The 19,162-nt window shown below is 41.4% G+C and overlaps 1 protein-coding gene and 1 long non-coding RNA gene across 4 annotated transcripts in view; one reads left to right on the top strand and one right to left on the bottom strand.

Annotated features, from left to right (window-relative positions):
• The window catches only part of LOC140272883 (uncharacterized), an 858,120-nt gene that overhangs the window by 571,783 nt on the left and 267,175 nt on the right, over nucleotides 1–19,162 (bottom strand). The window lies entirely within an intron of this gene.
• LOC140271782 (MSL complex subunit 3-like) lies at nucleotides 8,269–17,225 on the top strand. Of its 3 annotated transcripts, none has more exons than XM_072367242.1 (14): nucleotides 8,269–8,489; nucleotides 9,595–9,677; nucleotides 9,924–10,019; nucleotides 10,307–10,401; nucleotides 10,481–10,578; nucleotides 10,663–10,821; nucleotides 10,935–11,029; nucleotides 11,706–11,864; nucleotides 11,958–12,193; nucleotides 12,654–12,743; nucleotides 13,096–13,205; nucleotides 13,491–13,590; nucleotides 13,684–13,768; nucleotides 15,983–17,225. In XM_072367242.1, the coding sequence occupies exons 1-14, from the start codon at nucleotides 8,391–8,393 to the stop codon at nucleotides 16,080–16,082; spliced, it is 1,605 nt and encodes a 534-aa protein (XP_072223343.1). In that variant the 5' UTR covers nucleotides 8,269–8,390; the 3' UTR covers nucleotides 16,083–17,225. The 3 variants fall into 3 exon arrangements, with proteins under 3 accessions (XP_072223343.1, XP_072223219.1, XP_072223289.1); XM_072367118.1 differs by having other exon boundaries at nucleotides 8,270–8,489; nucleotides 10,935–11,092; nucleotides 15,983–17,223; XM_072367188.1 differs by having other exon boundaries at nucleotides 8,271–8,489; nucleotides 10,693–10,821; nucleotides 10,935–11,092; nucleotides 15,983–17,222.

Genomic DNA, 19,162 nt, shown 5'->3' with positions numbered 1-19,162 from the left:
CATTCATTATGAGATTGTGGATAGTCCAGTCTTTGGGTAGTCTTCAGTTGTCAGACAGTTTGCACCTTTAATAGATAAATCTGTTCATTTGTTGCTTTGCTGTAGGCTTTGTTGGATACATTAAAAATCCCCTAACCATTTGTTATTCTTGTTATAGGCATTTAAATGTGGACCACTTTGTGTGTGTGTGAGTGTGTGTGTGTGTGTGTGTGTGTGTGTGTGTGTGTGTGTGAGGGGGTGGGGGGGGCTTGCAGGCTTTTGGCACAGAGCCATGGCCTGTGTCAGCTCCCCAGCTTGTATGGTTTGCAGCATAAGCAATGGCAAACATGTGCAGCGGTTCTAACTCGAAATGCTCCAGAGAGCATGACGCACAAATGCTTTTTTAATTAGATATTTTGCATACCTTATGGGGGACGCTTTCAAAACATAATGTACTTATGTGGAACAGGAAATTCTACCTCGTATCGTAGCTGACAAACTGTCTCATGTACACTGGGCTCCTGGAGCCCAATGTACACCCTGGTAGTTGTTTAATTAGCAACATTTGTGAATGTTACTTTGAAAGGAACATTTTGTCAGTTAAAGGAGGTGCAAATGATATGATTTCAGCAACTTCTGAAAAATGCTTAAAACACCTCTTTAAGTAGTGATTGTTTTGTAAGACAAAATACCTTTTGATGTATTTTTGCATCAAGAGTGAAAGGGGTTTTTCAGTTTCTGTGTGAAGTGTTTACGAGGAGGAGTCAGTTTTGCCTGCTGATGACAGAGGTCAGAACACCCTCTGCTTGAAGAATGAGAAGCTTTCCTGATGGGCAGGCTACAGCTAAAAAACACTCAGAACAGAGCCAACAGCAGAGCCGATTTTCCGCAATGTAAAACAACTTAAACCCAACAAATTTCACAAAGGTTTGAGCAAATTCTACATTGTGGGTACATGCACCGCGTCAATTCTGCATCAGTTTGTTTCACAGAGAGGCTCCACGTAACTTGCTCCTCTGCCTGTGCATATAGAGGAGGCTGAAGTGGATGGAGGGATCAACAAAATATTTAGACGTCAACCAATGCAGCCATTTTCTGACTGAGGTTTGACCCCAATAAAAAACCTTTAGCCAATCTGAGACATAATTTCTTTCTTATCACTTTCATTTTCAGTCACTGTTTAAGTTCATGCACCAAAACGTCTTGATTAGGGCAAGAAATCATTAACTCTGCCAACTAATCTGCTCTACATGAAAGAAGTTGTTTTTTTTTTCCAACTGAAAGTCAACATTTCTTTTACCCATGGCTGTTCTATAACTTTATCCATATGTTTCCCATTGCTATAGTGATACCATGGTGTTTTCCCGGACCTAACCGTGTTTAATAGACAATAAGGACAAATTAACCATATTCAAGCAATCTGCACAAAATTCCATAGCAATCTATTGATGACATGTGTTTATTTCTACCAAAGTGGCTGACTGACTGAGCAAGCAACACTGCAATACAAAGCCGTGGCTATTTGACTCTAACATAGCAAAAAGAATAAGAATACATATGTAGTGATCATTAGAAAGCAGCAAATGACTGTTTAGACCTTTTCAGAGTGCGCTTCTCTGCTTTTTCTCCGAGCTCTAAGTACTCTGACGTAGTTCAGCAATGGTGCATAAACATAAATCAGCATGAGGGCCAAGGGAGAATTTTAAGAATGGTAACAACCACGTGTAGGCAATTGTCTCTTAAAATGTTGTTTTTCCAGAAGAAGATGAAAGGGCAAACTCTTTTGACACCTTCCATAAACACTTAAAACTGGGCGCAGGATTCCAGATGGTTTTGAGCAGCTCTGAAAGCATCTGAAAAAGCCAACTTTTGTATTTCCAATTTCCTGAAAAAGTCATATATAAACTGAGGAATTCTCATACTTCCAGGTTGTGATGACCATAGTTTGGTTAAGTCTATCAAATATGAACTCTTATGCCATCAGTTTCTGAAAGCTGATATATTTTACAGCCTTCACAGCTGAGACTCGAGTCTTACTACATTATTTTATTGCACTTTCCGTCAGTGGGGAATGGTGGGTGTAACTATTTCAGAGTGGTTGTAAATGGATGCACATTACACCACCAAACATTGTCCTCAAAGACCAGCTGCTGAGCATATTTCAATCATCTGTTATCAATCATTCAGTAATATTCTTTTTTTAAGCGGTTAAGATCTAATTTTGGACATATTTTCATCACTTAGTCTTAATCCTTTAAAGCATTACAGTAAGTGGGCCTAAAAACAGAAGTACAACGTCAACATTCTGGCACTGCATAAACAACCAGGATTAAATTAGCTGACCACTGTTTCCTCTCTGAGCCTTTGTGCATGTGTGTTTGTGTGCATATCCGAGCAAAGTAAAGTAAAAAAAAAAAAAGTCAGAAGCTTTATGGAGGTTCAGCTTATCCTTCACAGGCTAAAGTTACAAATTCCCGCACGTCAATATCCTTGTAAAACCACGGGCTGTTTTTATGCTTGTACTGTTTTGCAAAAGTAAGTAAGTGCTTATGTAATATTCAACTTTAGAGCCAATTCACACCTTCCCAACAGCCAAATCCAGTCACTGACCCCTCTACTGCAACATTACAGGAGGTACTTTCTGATGATGTCTCCTGTCGTTGGTCTTTCAACATCAACATCAAGTAGCTATTAAGCAATCTTGGGCAGTAAAACTGTCAGATTCCGCTTTTTGTGTAAACCATTACATCTCTTCTTCGTTACTCCTTCCCACTATTTGTCTCTCTGCCTCATGTTCATGTCTCAGTCCTTAAAAAGGCATAACACGATACCAATATGGATGGCTTGCCCCACACACATGTACGTACACATTCAGTGGGGTACATGAAAATGATTTACAATGGGATCTCAGTTGCATAAATGTTTGGATAGTGATACATTGACTTGCACCTACATTTGAAGCTTGTCCATCCATGCTGTGATAATTAGAGTTAAGACAATGGCTGTAGTCAACTGTAGCTGTTACAACATCTGCTCAGCTCCATGCTTTGATATAAATCTGATTTCAATTTATTCTGTAGAATGAAAAGCATGGAAACGTATTGGGTGTGTTAAGCCATTACTGATCATTGGCAGAACTTTACAATGCATGTGAACCCTTTAATTTCCGCTGAAACAACACAGTTTCAGAGAAGTTCATTAAAACAAAAGCTTGGGAACCTGGATAGAAAAATCCCTCCATAAAGGAAGGCCATCTCGCAGTATTATGTGAAACTGTCATGAAAGAAGTAATTATCAGCTTTAACTGGTGAGAAAGTCAGTTTTCGGATGCTTTGCTGGTGTGATGTCAGTAGACTTAATAATGCAAATGCTAGTAGGCTGAACTATGTTGGATACTAAAAACTGAATTACCAGTGACCTGACTTTATGTAAACATTGCTTCCTTGACTTCTTTTCTTTTTTTTTTTTTTTTTAACAACGTATAGACCGTAATGCCTTCTACACTACAAAGTCTATCCTCTTAGACCTCATGTCCCAGCTGGGAGTTGGAGGTTGTCTTTGCGGTGTGTTCAAGTGCTATTTTTTTTCCCAGATGCTGTTGACATGAGATGCAGCAGGGGGGCCTTTAGTCCGAGCTCCCACTTGACATTAGTTTGGTGTGTAAGAGCTTTAACAGAATGAGCTGGTGTGTAGATTACAGCTATATCTGACTCCTCTTGTAAGTAGTTGAAGAGAATGTTTTGGGGTTTTTTTCTTATTAAGGAAGCACACGCTACATGTGCAAATAATAAACCCATTTCAGCTTTATTCGATCATTCTGTTTCTGACTTTCTCTTTGTTTATACTTAATTTCAGGGTTTTACTTCACGCCCAGCTGTGTTAGACACATCCCAGCACACCAACAACACGTCTTGGCTCAGTATTTTTACAAACACTCAGAGGTGCAATAACTTCACGGTCCAGATTGTACTAATGACTCCAAACTGATGGCTTCATGTGAGCCTCTGTGTGCCTTATCAGGAGGGGGGGAGGGGGACTGCATGGAAAATAGTTAAAGCTGTGGGAAACTGCTCAGTGAGATGTGTTTGTGTGTGTGTAAGAAATAAAGGGAGGCACGCTGCAAGAAAACTGAAATGGAGATGAAGCTGGGGATGTTGTTTGTAATGGGAAATGATCGGAGAGCTGTTCGGGGGCCAAGTGGTTTTGACCCTGTGACCACTCCCAGTCATGAGAACTGACTCCGCTGCCATGTGTCCTTCGGACCCTAGCATCGGCACACACATGGGCTGCTGCACGTACAACCATGCACCCTGATACTGGGAGCAAGGATAATAAAACATAAGCAGAAAAAGAGACTAACTCCTCAAAGGAATCAGGAAAATTATCATACCTTTCCACCAGTGCATGTGGACTCATGCCAAGTATGCAGCCTATAAAGCACCCCCTACCTCCCCCACTTAAAATAAGTCTCCCAAGTATGTTTTGGTTGGGATTTCATACCTGCCTGCCCCTCATTCACACTCAGTTTGAAGTTTAAATGAAGACAAAAGCCCAACCAACCCAGTCATGGCAGCATAGGGGGGAACATCTGAACTTCATTGCCCCTTTTGTTGGAATATTTTAATCCTTAAATGCTCTGTAGGATTTTATTTTGCTTTCCCACAAGAGAGACGTGGTTCATAAAAGAATAAAATCCAGGTGGGAGTAGTTGGCTGCTACCCCTTTGCCCACTTAATTACACATGTGCTCGTGGGGCAGAAAACTAACCATGTGAAGAAATAGTCTAAAACAACACAACAAAACAGAACAAACAACAACAAAAAAACACTGAACTTATCAAAGCAAAAAGTGATAGTTTCTCGTTATGTGACTGAATTATCATCACAAAGGATAAAATATTGCATTGCTTTGGGATATTTACCTCTGATTTCCACACAACGTAAGCATGAGGGCAGGTCGGCTGCACTTTCCTCTGGAGCCACCTCCGCGGAGAAAAGAGCGTGCCGGTGCTTCCGGACGGCGCTCCCCTCACCATAAACGGTAAATCCCCGGCGGTATTCCTTTTAGCACGCTTCACAATATCATAGTCAAAGTGGAAGTTGGAGGATGGGGAGACGTCCAAGGGTATGGAAGGAGAGGAGATCGAGGGGGTAATTGGTTCCTTTAAAGTCGGAATCTTGGTGCGTAAAGTAGGTTTCACACATAAGGGCTCCGGCGGCGCACCTGCGTCAGTGGCTGCCGCTGCTGCTAAAAACGAGGCACCACTCACTCCATCGGTCCCGGTGTCGCAGTGTCTTATGATAGCAGGGTCCAGGCTGCGGGTCTGGCGTAGCCTCCGCTTGGCAATGGCTTTGGAGGCAGGGGATGAGCAGGAGAAGACGCTGTTGAGAAGTCCTTGCGCGGCTGACATGTCTCCTTATTTTTGGATCTCACATCAGCGCCAATCAATAGCTCTCTCTAAAGCTCCCAAAACAAGACTCACGTTTAGTGATGCCCCATTAGACAGATGTTCAATACAAGTACAAGTCCATTTACCATACGCTGATGGGTAGCTGGAAAGCGCTGCATCTGGCTGGAGACGCTGCGTAAAGGAGACGGTTCAAGTGCTTCTATTACTCTCCTCCTCTGTCCGTCTGCATGTTAATCAATGCTAAACTGGAGTGGAGCGAAGGAACATCGTGAGAGAGTGTGTGTGAGCGTGTGCGTGTACATGTGCTTGTGTGTGTTAAGGGGGTGGGGTTCAGAAAACTATTTTTGTTTAGTAGCCTGCTCAGTGTGATTTAATTATTAGACACATTTTTTCGTCCCTTTGAGTTTTGTCAATGGGACGAAAATGCCAGAAAAATATTTAAATATATTTTGTTATTTTGTTTGTTTTTGGCAACAGATAACCACTAACAGAAAAAAATATTAGATAAATTTAGATAAATCCAGATTTGACCAGTGTGAATGATGTGTTTTTTTTATGCTGGACTTTGTCTAAAATGGTTTAGGTCACTAGAAATGTTATCCCTACCTTTTTTTTGCATAAAAATGTAATGTGACCTGTTACATACTGTATTTCCTCCGATTTTCTTTATATGTTTCTACAGCTTCATACACAGTGAGATTTTTTTAATGGGACCAATTAAGCAAGGACAGATGTAATAATCAGTAGGTCATGCTTAGAGACGGTCATGATTTAGTAAGGGATGAAAGTACTAGTTTTAATCCTCATCTCCCATTAATCCTCCTGTCTGTCTGGGAATAACGGCCCTATCAGTGAAGCCTCCTGTGTGCTATTATTAGCCAAACAATAAGTGAGCTGTAGGATTAATAGCTCTCACTTTTCTTTGTACACCTGTGCATGAGGCTGTGTGCCAGACATTGGTTTACACAGATGCTCATACAGTAGAAGAGACCAGCAGTTTGACTGTGTTAAGGTGGCTGTGTAGGATAGAGTGTGAGCAAGAAAGACACAGAGACAGAAGATAAAACAGAAGCATGTGTGGCCTTGTGTGTGAAAGTATAGGAAAAATGAAAAGAGTCAGCAGGAGCCTGGAGAGGAGGGTGCCGGCCAGCTGATACAGGAGCTTATGAAGCCGAGCCGCATGACACACTCGCACACAAACAACATAGCATGACATGACACTGATAACAACTGCGATAGATTTGACCCCTTCTAAAAACAGTCTGAGGGGGACAAAATGAGACAAGGAGGGAGTGGAATACAGACACAGCAATCTAAGTAAACTTTGCACTAGAGGAAATATTGCTTTAAACTACTGTTTAAACTATGCTTTTAAACCTAAATATTCCCATTTGAAAAGAATGTTGAGGAAAACATATGCTGCAGACATCAATTGACATGACTGTCACAATATGTCTGATACATCCAGGGTCAAATTGAGGGAAAGTAAATCAGCAGGACTACACTTCAGCCCGTCATGTTCAGGGTTATAAACACACTGTCCATATTTGGTATACAATAGTAGCGCAGCGTTGACTGAAACCATTTTAAGCAAAATGAGTCAAGATTCAGCTTCAGCTGCAGGGACGTTGTTTCCTGCTGGAATCGGTGTGCATTTCATTGTTTGAGCCCGTCAGACAAATATAGGCCTAAATGAAAAGGTTGCAAGGCCAAGAACACAAGAAGTCAAATCTCTTCAAGGCCCACATCTGAACTCTGTATGAGTCTATTTTTATCTGTGAAGAACAATTAACTTTGGCCTATTTATTGTGGAAAGAGCATATGTATCCAGCTCTCCTGCAAATAAATCTGGTCCTTTAAAGAGATTCAGTTCTGAGATTATGGGAATATGTCCACAAATGTACACACGCATACTGTGACTTCATTTGGAGTTTTTATCCCATGGCAATGTACCTGCCTGACTGCAAACTTTTCATGAAAAGTCTCTATAGCTTGCTGCACATAGAACTATTCCCATGCAGTACTATATTTAGGAGTGACCATATTGTTCTAATATGGGGGAGATTAGATTTTTGAGACATGGTGAATTTTCTTTCACTGTACTTTGCCTCAAGCGATGGGGCTTTCCCAGAGTTGTGAATACCAAAACCGCATGTTTTGTGTTTCTGTGCTATAGGATGAATGATCCCTGGGATGCTTACTTTGCGGTTAGAGAGAAGTTTTAGTTGGAACAGTTTTGCCGTGGTTATTTTACATCTTCATGTCATATATCCTTAAATGAACACAGGTGACTCTCTGTTTTAGTAAGACAGTAAAATATAAGTCTAAAATCAGTTAATTGAAGCAAAAGTGCAAATATGTGGTCCACACAAACAATTCTGCACTGCTAGTGTCCAGTAATGCATTGTTTTAGTTTGGCACAATACAATAACATGCTAAAATCTAATATTCAGGCTTCAATTTAAATAAAACTAACTGAACACAAAAAGGTTAGAGGTTAATTCTTAAATTGAGTTTCACGCCAACTAATTGTGCTTATTCTGGCATCTGTTGGCCAGTTTTTTAAATTGCACTGTCAGTACGGTGTCCGTGAAAGATAATTTCTACTTAGAAAATTGCGCTTTTCATGGTGCCTTCGAGTTTATGTGAAATACGGATTGGATTCCCGAAGCTGTGGTAATTAATAAAGTAAAATGTACTCAAATTATTGAGTATTCAAAGTTACAGGTTTGCAATAAGTCCGTTCTACTCGTAGTTACGACTACGCAAAACGTCTACCGTCTACATCAACATCCAGCTTAACGTTCTTCCCACAGTCTTAAAAGTAATAATTTCATACAGTCTTTGAAAGCACCATTACGAAGGCATTGCGTTTATCCCTCAACAGCGCCATCCTTCCATTGAATGTTTTAGTGGGAGACCCGTTGCAGGAAAGGAAAGGGTTAAGGAGTTTTTTAAGGCTCCGATCGATGCCTCCTCTCCAACACGTCGCCATGAACAAATGAATTCGCGGGGAATTAAATATCAGTTTCACAAAGGAGAACGAGTCCTGTGCTTTGAACCCGACCCTACCAAGGCTAAAGTCTTATATGACGCAAAGGTAACATTATAAGCAAGCTAATAATTGCCTTTTGGTGTTTAAATTATGTACAAAGGAGTAGTTTATTTTGGAAAAGCGGGGCTGTTTCCACTAGGTGAGGGACGCTTGAGGACCATTAGGGTTACTGAGGCCACAGAGAAATATCATTGGGTGTAAATGAAATATCGTTTTTCTGGACTCTCTTGCACAGTTTCCGGGTGCGTTCGATTACATGTTTGTGGCTGAAGGACATGTTTTTAAAAAGTAACGTTACTGGGTAGTCTGTTGCATAAGAGTCTGTCTGAAAAGAATTTCTAGTCAAAACTATGACTTCTGCATTGAATAACATCATCCGAATAAACGTCAGATGAATTTTTTATTTATTTTTTTTTTTTTAGAGAAGAAAAATAATTACGAGCTGGGTGGCTTTCGACCATCAACACTTAACCGACTAAACAAACCCACCAACACATCTGTGCTGTGTGCTTATCTATTGCCTTTGTTTACTATATAGGAAGACGCTATATTTCTCATTGTAAAAACTAAAATAAAAATGCACCACCCGGGTATGGGTGTACTTTTTCTTGTGCGCAGTGTTTCCCTTACTAGCTAGCAAGCTAACGCTACTAGCGAGATATTTAAAGGGAACCGACCCATTAAAAGTGGCTTTTGCTAGCTAGCGTTTTGCATTGACTGTGCTCAAGATGTTAGCATAATATGTAAAAGATATATTTTCCACGACCGGACTTGCATTTTTTTCAGTGTGTGTGAAACATACCTAAACCAACCATTATTTTTGTTGTTCCATCCTATGCATGAGTACAGTTTGGTAATTCATTGCTATCATTAGTCTTCATTAGCTTTACATCGTGTGCTAATGACTAGTATGAATGCATGTGCAGGATCTTGATATGTAAGTTACTTCGATTACTTATACAAATGTCATGTTTCCAATACTAGTCCTGTGTTGTTCTCTGGAGGGATTTAACCTGTTAGTTAGTGCTTAACCTCATAATATTCCACAGACAAAATTTAAGCTGTATATATGGACAGTAACATCAGTTGCAAAGCCAAAAGGATTCAGCATTGTTGTACATATTGACCGACTATTGTGTTCACATTACAGGTCCTTGATGTCATAATAGGTACAGATGAACATGGAAGACGAATCCCAAAGTACCTGATTCACTTCAATGGTTGGAGCAGAAGGTAACAATAATTTGCAATTATTTATTGTTCATTAAAGCAAACAGACTCCTTAAATTAAGGCAGCACAGACCACAATAGATATTCATTTTAACGTAGTCTTTAAGCCGCTGGCATTTTGCGCATGGATGAAATTATAGTTTAACATTCACAGAATCATTTAGAACAAATTATTACAAAACAGCTCTTTTCTATGAAATATGTGTCACACTGATCAAAAAGTCAACATTCTTTGATGTTTTTGTGCAGCTGGGACCGCTGGGCTGCAGAGGATCATGTCCTAAGGGACACTGAGGAAAACCGTAAATTGCAACGTAAACTGGCTCGCAAAGCTCTCGGTCGCATGTAAGTTCACATTCTAATCTTTCACAAAGACAGTTAACAAGCTTTACAATGAACGTGCAGCTTTACTTTAGTCCCCTTCTCCCTGGAATTCAGTGCAGAATCTTTGTTGTCTATACATCTGATCATCAACCAAAAGAAGAAAGTCTTATGAACCTTAATGAAACCTGTAATTTAAACTGAAGGTGTAGTCATTGCTTGTGAGTTGTGGACCTGACCTTTCAGTCTGTTCTATCTAAACACAAGACTGACACAGATAGTGGGGGCGTTGTTTCTTTTTTTGGCCATAGGAAGAAGAAAGGATGGACGAAGAGGCGTCGTCGTCAGTCTGGTACTAAATCTTCTCTGAAGACTCTCCCTAAGGAGGACGACAGCGATGACGCTTGTGAGAAATCTCTGCGTCTTTATTTCTTCTCCTAGCCCCGCTATCAATCAAACTAAACCTTCCATATTTGTGTGTTCAGGTTTGATTTCGACTTCAGAGAGCAGTGAAGGGGACGACACTGACCCTGAATCTTCAAACAGTGGGGACAGTACCTTCTCAGAGGACATCAACAAAATGGTACGTATGTGTACATATATCATCTATTTATTGTCGAATTCATATCCTCAGAATATTTCAGCCTAATTAGTCTCTTAGTTACAGGTTCCTAAAGATGAACAGGTTGTGTTTCAGAGGGTTGAGCCAGACATTAATGTGAAGAGGGAGTGTGAAGAGAAGATTGTTCATGTGGACATTAACATCCCCGATGTTCTGAAGAAGAAACTGGAAGATGACTGCTTCTACATCAACAAAAGGAAAAAGGTACAGAGCGGAGGAAAAAAAGCAATCTTGAGGGTTTTGGTGGTATTCTGAATAAAGGTTAAATGGAATTGAGTCGAGGCTTTTCCGCAACGCACATGCTTTTCTTCCCTTAGCTTGTCATGGTTCCCTGTCAGACGAATGTGGTGCACATCCTGGAGTCGTACGTCAAGCACTTTGCCATCAACAAAGCATTCATGGCCAATGAGAGGTACAGGCGTCAGCAGAGCACCACACAGAACAGCAGTCCACAGCCAGTTCCTCCAGAGAAGAGGTTAGTCTTCATACTGGGGATGGCTGATATGGGACAAAAAAAAGACAGGAATGACCTGAACAGGTCTGTTTGGAAAGAATGAAAGTGATTAGCCTGATTAGATGGAGTTTTGTGGGGTAGTGAGGCTGTACTGTGAATGAAAATGAATAATGTTGATGGTTAGATGTGTTCTCTTTGATGATGTCAGTCTGTTTTTGTATACATTGCATGTAGAACACTGTAGCTTAGAGCTGTTTGCTGGAAAACCCAATCAGACCACAGCCTGCTGCCTCACCAAGTCCCAATCCAAATTTATAACAGTTGCACAATGACTATTTTACACAGATTTTTCGAGAGGTATGTCTGAGCATTTTTAAAAAACAGTTGCATATTGGAGCCTATGGACACAGCATGCCTCTCACTCATCAGCAGCAAACCGTGTTTTGCACGTAAGCTTCAGTGAAAGTCCTGTGTATGGAGGAGCCGTTAGATTGTTGTGTACAGCAGACCAACTTCTCTCTTAAATCAAGTTTGTCCTCAGTGTCAAGCAGCAGTAAAGTTGTGACATGACGTGTTTGAGTGAATTGGCCTCACTCAGCATTAACTATGACAGTTTTTTTTTGTTTGTTTTAAGTGAGGAGCTTTGTAAGGAAATGGTGGATGGTCTGAGGATCACTTTCGACTTCACTTTACCCATGATCCTCCTCTACCCCTGCGAACAAGCTCAGTTCAAAAAGGTCAGCTCCTCCAGGCTGATCCTGGCCATGAATGAAGGCTCGCCTTGCTCCAGCAAGTAAGCGTGCAGAGATAAATCCTTTCATGCATTCAGTATCAGGAACCAATGAACAGCTGTTTTGTTTTTTTGGTCTTCCCCCTGTCTTTGAAGCGCCCAGCGAGAGCGCAGCCCGAGCCCACCAGGACACAACCCCCCTACCCCTCAGTCCACAGACAGCCAGCCAGCACTGAGCGACACATCTGCCACCACACCCACCGCACCAGCCCCCACTCCAAAGCGTCGGCGCCACCCTGATATGGACTGTATCTCCTATCAGTCTCAGTCTCTCAGACGCTCCACCAGGAACACGTCAGGCGGTGACCGGCCGGCTGAAGGAAGCAGCGGAGGTAATCGGATTTTAATGGAATTGGGAATGTTTCAAAATTGCAGTCCACATTTGTCTCCGATTGTAAATGTATGGAGCATCATAAAGAGGAAACTCGGACAAAAACTACAGACTGAAATCTTGTATTCAGGAGGAAATGGACACAGATTTCTCAGACAAACTGCAGTTCATAGCATCCTGAGTGTTTAAACAAGTGTTATTAAATGGAAGATGACAGTAAAGATGACTTTGTTCCAACTGTTTTGGAGCGTGTTTCTGGCATCAAGTTTATTTATTTTTTATATTTTCAAAATACAATTAAGTTAGTCATTGAGCATATTGAATGTTCGCTTTTTTTGGACTTGTTCAATATGTTTTTCAGATTTAAGTTTTTGTTGTATTTCAGAAAAATTCCCAACTTTACCAGAAGTTGAGGGTGTATTTGTGATCTGTTTTCCGACTGATGGTGTGTGTAATGACAGGCGGAGGCAGTGCCACAGCATCCCCGCAGCTCAAACGCCGGTTGGTCGACACATCGGCACAACCCAAGTTCTTCCTCAACCTTGACAGAAGTAAGTTCAGCTCGTTATGCTCCATTACTCTTGTCTGGATTTGTTCTGGAGCCGGAAGTGTTATTAGTCACAGCTGTGTATGATAAGACAAAATTATCCACCTATTATTTTAAAGTTTAGGCTTGCATCACAATAATTTACACTGATGTTACTGGTATTTGTGTTTGTAATGACAAGTTTAGCCCAGTAGATGGTGCTACCCTCCCTCTATCCTCCTGTGATATACTAAAAAACGTTCTTGCTGTTTCAGTCGTCAGTTGTGCAGATGCAGTCTAGAGATGAATAAGATTTCTTTGAAAATGTTTACATTTTTTTGTAACTCCAGCCTGTTTTTGAACCCCTCTTTACCCAGAAACTCCAGTCCACAGTGGCTCATCTTCCCCGTTGCCCTTGACTCCAAGCAAAGAGCAAAGTGGGCCTTTTTACGGCCTGGAGAGCCGCAGAAACAATGAGCTCAATGAGGTGATGGCATAGAGTGTGATGACCATGCTGTTACTCAAACTATTACAGTGTCTAGCTCAAGGACAATAGCCTGGTTACATAAATGGCCTCCCTCATTGTAGAGAGATGATTTAAGAATTGAGTCAGACCCTGCTGTGCACCTGTATATGGACATATACATTTGACCTGTTTCTGAATGAATGTATTGTCGTCTAGTTCTCATTTTATTTAGGAAATATAAATTTTTCACTCTTAAGTTAATGAAACTTGTCTGTTAAATGCATTTTCCTTTGGTCTGTCAAGCAGGTTCTGAGCTGGAAGCTGACTCCTGACAACTACCCTCAGAACGACCAGCCTCCTCCGCCCTCCTACCTGTATGGATCACAGCACCTCCTGCGGCTTTTTGGTTGGTTTCTTTTTTCATTCCAGTCACATTTCTGTCCGTAATCTTGTCCTTAGCTTGTCAGGCACCAAACTTTGCTGAACTCTTCTCTTCCAGTGAAGCTTCCTGAGATCCTGGGAAAAATGCAAATCCCGGAGAGGAATCTTCGTGCCCTGATCAAACACCTGGAACTCTTTCTCAGGTAACAAATGATAATTCAAAATAATTGTGTCCCTTATGTTAAGTCCATGCAAGGTAGACATAATATATGAATCATTCGAAAGGTAGGATGTTTTATTGAAATAACAAGACAATAAATCTGAGGCTCTCGGGCTGAAAGTATGTGCTAACAACCAACATGGTTCATTAACCAAGGTCTGACCTAGCTAAGCATTAAAACCCTAATAAGAAGTGCCAGTGCTGAACTGGAGGAAAATCAACCAGGAAACTTAAGCACACCTTTCATAGACTCTTTATACATATTAGACAAAAGCAAGAGATTAAAAGATTCCTGAGAACAGCACATCAAAATTACCTGGAAGTGCTAAATCAAAAAAGAAAGGCCGGGTCAATAAATGCAAACACGAAGGCGAGACGGAGATGGAGCGACAAAGAGCATGTGTTAGAGGGAGGCAGATGAGTAGGCGTTACACAAGCTCGGGAGTCTAATCTTTAAATCCTCCCGAGCGATCTTCAGTTCAGCCGGTCCCAAACCTGAGGGATTTAGGTCCTTTCATTCTCTAATCAAACACAAGCGATACCGGATCCGGCCAGCAGGCAGCTCTGTAGAGCAGCAGCTGAACTCGCCGTGCCTCTGAGAGCTAACTCTAGCACTGTTCCAGAAAAATGTTTAAAGTGGGACTCAGCATTTCATGCAATAAAAGTCACAAGGTGCTCATTTTGAAAATTGCTAGTATTCATGTGAGTTTGGGGCGTGGTGTGCAACATGAAGAATTGGCAGCTTTCATATAAGTATGTAATGCATTGCCTTCATTAGATGTCATTTTATTGTCTCCAGGCGGGACAGAAATGCTCTGAACATAGCACTCTGTGTAAATTGAATACCAATGTCTCGAGCATCAGCACTTTCTCTTGGAAAAGCATCTCCGTACTGGGGTCAGAGGGCAGAAGGTCTTTTAATTCCTTTCAGTGGCTCTGGACTGGAAACAACTGGTGCATCTCTTTTCATTGAATATTACTCAACCAATAACTTGGTTGCAAAGAGCGAGGTGCTTAAAAAGTAGATTAATTTTGCAGTTGCAATCTCCTCTGCAGCAGCCCGGAGGGTTGGTTGTTTTCAGTGCAGAAGACGCCGCCGTGTTTTCTGAGGATCTAATTGATGTGTTCACGGCGTCGGAGACTCAGCAGGACACTGGCCGCACGCTTAAGCGCCCAAGTCTTTTGGGAAAGACTGCGTGTTTTTACTCTGTAATCAGCCTCGTGGCAGATTGTGCCGAGCGGGCAAAAAACGATTGCTGTCGCAGAGACTGGCGTGCAGTGCATTCTGGGATTTGGCCACAGTTGATCTCTCACTCTCCTTTTCAGTGCAAGAATGATTATGATTAAGTGTGAGGGTGTGCGCATGTGTGCGTGCACACGTTCTGCTCGGTTTTGCCTTGTGTTGTCACTATTCTAGCAGCAGTGAAGATCAATACTTGCCTCAATTTCTGATGCCAGAGTCCTTAAGATATTTCTATTTAACAAGTATCAGTTGAAATATGTGCGTTACCTTTAATGGACCTCTGTGAACCAACTGTTTGCGTTTATGGAGAGTAATTAAAGAATGAAGAGGCAATTCTTGCTCGCCTTCTTTCCCTTTAGTGTCCCACGAGGATGTCTTGATTGTTATTCTTTCTTAAGTTGTCCTCTGATGAGGATAATTTGTTTGCATTAAGATTAGGAAGGCCGGTGGAGCTAAGATGAGATGGCAAGATTTAGAGGATTTGGCCGAGTAGCGGATACTAAGAAGATTCCGGATTAGTTTTCCCTGCTACTGATTAGATGGGAGGAGGGAGGGTTTTTTCACTTTCCCCCTCTGTGACTGTTGGTCAGTCATTCCCACGTCTCGTCTGTCTGTTTCAGCGATTGATTTTCGGCTGGTTGTACAGGGATAGATGAAGGGGCTTTGACTCTGGAATAAATGCTGAGGGCAGTGGCTCTTAGAGTTTTTTGGAATGAGGCAGGGGCATCTAGGAAAATCAGAGGATGATGTGAACTAGGGTGTGACATTTGAGATGCTTTTCTGACCTGTTTTTTTTGCTCCATGTGAGGCTTTCACCTCCACGCTGCCATCCGATAAATGGCTCATGTTGAATATTTAGTTAGACAAGCGGACTCGTAAACCTTTGCTGAATTGTGTAAATATCTCACTAGATTTCCCTTCCTTGTACTTTCTTTTTCCTAACCCTTCTCTTAGGTTTCTGGCCGAGTTCCATGAGGATTTTTTCCCTGAGTCTGCATACGTGTCGGCTTCAGAGGCCCACTACAGTATGAAACAACCGAGGCCGGTTTACTGAAGGAGACGCTGGCGCTTTCTTCCCTTTCTCGTCTCTTCCTTGACCTAAATCCATGCAGCTTGTTCAGAGGAATAGATACCATCTTCTGAGTTCATCTGTATTCTGTTTTCTGCCCAGCTAAAGTCCCTCCTGCAGCAGCATCTTTTTTATGCCTTCAATTGATTAGATACTTTGGATTTCTTGTCTCCTTTTTAGACAAGAGGGTCAGACAGTCACGGCATGCATCCATATCTCCCTAACCCATGAATTTAATTACATTTAATTTGTTGCTATTGTTGGGTAGAATTCAGCCTTGTCTCGAGTTAATTAAGATCAATACAAGTGTATGTGATTTATCTTTGGGGATCTAATATTGAGTCTATTAGCTGAGCAGAAAGGATTAACAACTTGAAGCCAGGAGAAACTGTCACAATGACTTTGTCCAAAAAGGACCTTTTTAGCGCACTAATTTGTGAGCTCAGAGTCCTGATCTGTGATGCTTTCACTTGCATCAGTGTGAAACGAATAAGATGCGGTCTTAATTGTGCAGCTTTTTTATTTCCCCCTGTTTTTCGGCATATTGTTGAGCTCTGCTTTGGCTGTTTTTGGTCATGTCAAGACAAACTAAATGCATTTGGATTCGTACACGGGAGCGGAGTCGACGTTCTCCTCCAACTGACAGAAGCAAGTAAATATGTGTATTTATTCTGTGTGTGCAGTTAGGATGCAGAATATTTGCTCTCATGCTGTTGTTGGGCGAGTTGGGAACCTGAACGCTTGAAGGCCCATTTAATTCTGATCGGGTCATCGTGTAACCACAATGAACGTGTGAGACCATTCAGGATTCCTTAAAGCAGCTGTTGGACAGATTTTGGCACAGTTGTTCCTTTAAAGCCATGAAAAAGGCACATGACTGCGAACGCACACTGATACACGTGCTATAACTTGAACCTCTGTGTTTTCTGGTGGAGTTGCACAACACTGTCAACAAGGACCTCCACATTTCTCTCGTGTCCAATCCACTACCATCGTTTCTTTCCTTTGGCTTTTAGATGCAGCCGGGGTAAGTGTGAAAATGAGATAAGTTTTAAATAAAGTTTAGGTTTTATTTGGTTGATTTGAGAAAATAAAATCAGTTAATCAGCATGAATAAATGTTTAACTATGAGACACCAACATTTCACTTTTTTTTTTTTACTACTTATGTTCACTTAGAAAAAAAGAAAAAACAGATTTTCTGGCTTTCAACAATCCTTCTGACTCATGTGTTTTCATGAGTTTGGCCCTCATCAAAGTCTTTGACTCTAACCTGCGGTGTACCTGACATATTTGTGCATATTTTGTATTTTTAAAGAATTTCTGCTGACGAACTTTCATGCTCCCCTTTCAGGAAATGCATATTGTATAACAACTTTAATCCACATCCTAAATCTGTTGCGGCACAGCTGAAAATCTCTGAATAGAGGTGACTACGGACAGGAACTTACCCTTGGTACAAATTTAATCAAGGCTTCCTATATACTTTTAACAGAGTATCTTTACTGTCTGCAGTCTTATGCTCTTTACTCCCTTTGCACCTGTGTGAAACTGACTAACCCCTGTTTCCCATATCATGGTTCTAATGGGTTTTAGTGGTGAACCTTAATTGCATTTGGACTGGATCAGTCTACTTGTAATAAACCACATATCAGTGCAACCCAATACAGCACTCTCTTGCCTGCCGCTATCATGTAGCCGCAGAAGCCACCAGTTTAAGCCTCTCTGCGCATCTCAGATTGATTTCCCATCCTGCGCTGTTACTATCAACTTACCACATAACACAATTGTCGAGGGGCTAAAATGGAACGTAATGAGATGTGAGCTATCACCTTGTAAGTGCAGCTGACTGCACCTTTATCCGGAAAGCACCTCTTTTGTCTGTGTTCGCCAGGACCATCTGCAGCTCTGGGTTCCTGTGTTTCCCTCCGGCTCCCCAATCTCAAAGTCTCATTTCTTCTTTAGTCCCTGAGTGGTTTTCTTTTCCTGCTTTCGCATATCACCATATCTCTTTTGTCTAGTGTTCCTTGTGATTGGTCTTTTCTCTTTGTGTTAGTCTCCTTATTTACCGAAGCACTTCACTGAGACACAAGAGAGGAGGAAAATTTGGATCACGAGGCGCGCACACTCTTTGCAGCCAGTCATCCAGTTAAGAAGCGTTTTCCACCTCTCCTCTTGTTTTCGTCCAAAGCTTTTGCCTTCATAAGATATTTTTTGACATCTCATCTTTTTTCCTCTCAGCATCCTGGTCTTGCCACTTCACCCCTTCCTTTTTTCCCCATTTATTATCTCATTCTTTCCATTTTCAATCTTTCGCCATGAACCTCAGACATGGATTTTGTGAGTGGGTGGACTCTAGTTCGTCCGCCTCCTCTGACTCTTCTTGGACATCTTTTGACCTTAGTACTGACCTCACATCAGTCAGCTCAGACCAAGTCTTGACCCCTGTCACAGCTCCCAGTAGCTATAAACCTTTTGAGGACCAGCATCCAAAGAAGTCCTCCTCGGTTAAGGTCTCATCTAAAGCCTGGATCAGGGAATTTGAATGGAGAGAGACGTCTTTTCTTGGAAATGATGAGTAAGTATATTTATAACTGGGATATTCATGAAGGACCAGATGACAACTGACAGATATGCTGAAGACACGAGGTTGAAATAATTGTGATTTAGGACGGATTCCTTTTAAACACATTTCTTCCTCTTTCTGTGTAGTTTTTTAAAAAGATTTTATCATCAAACCAACACAGTAGGTGGAAATGAATTGGTTGTACGTACTCATATTGCTATTTTGTAGATACAGTTCACATTTTTCAACAGGAAAGACTGCTCAATGTCATCGTTTAGTCCATCAGTATCAACATGGGGGTTCTTACCTTTTAAGCATGTGATTGTATTCGGTTGGCATTTTGAGGAAACTGCCAAATCAGCTGAGTTATTTCAATAAATCATTTTATTTGAGTGAAGCTAACAGACATGGAACTCTTAACAATCCGGGAGAGAAGAGGCTGAAAGAAGAGTAAACTGCTGGAAGCACAGAAGCCCTGGTCTCACTGAGTCTGCGGTACA

The sequence above is a fragment of the Leuresthes tenuis genome, unplaced genomic scaffold, assembly GCF_036924035.1.
Source record: "Leuresthes tenuis unplaced genomic scaffold, fLeuTen1.0.hap1 SCAF_1, whole genome shotgun sequence".
NCBI classification, from domain to species: Eukaryota; Metazoa; Chordata; class Actinopteri; order Atheriniformes; family Atherinopsidae; genus Leuresthes; species Leuresthes tenuis.
This window is presented reverse-complemented; position numbering and strand designations above follow the sequence as displayed.

Bases quoted from the DNA above. Each gene is read 5' to 3' on its own strand.
- LOC140271782 (XM_072367118.1), top strand. From the start codon at position 8,391: ATGAATTCGCGGGGAATTAAATATCAGTTTCACAAAGGAGAACGAGTC. The intron at 10,402-10,480 runs GTGAGAAATCTC...TTGTGTGTTCAG, and splicing joins GGACGACAGCGATGACGCTT to GTTTGATTTCGACTTCAGAG. The intron at 10,822-10,934 runs GTACAGAGCGGA...TTCTTCCCTTAG, and splicing joins ACATCAACAAAAGGAAAAAG to CTTGTCATGGTTCCCTGTCA.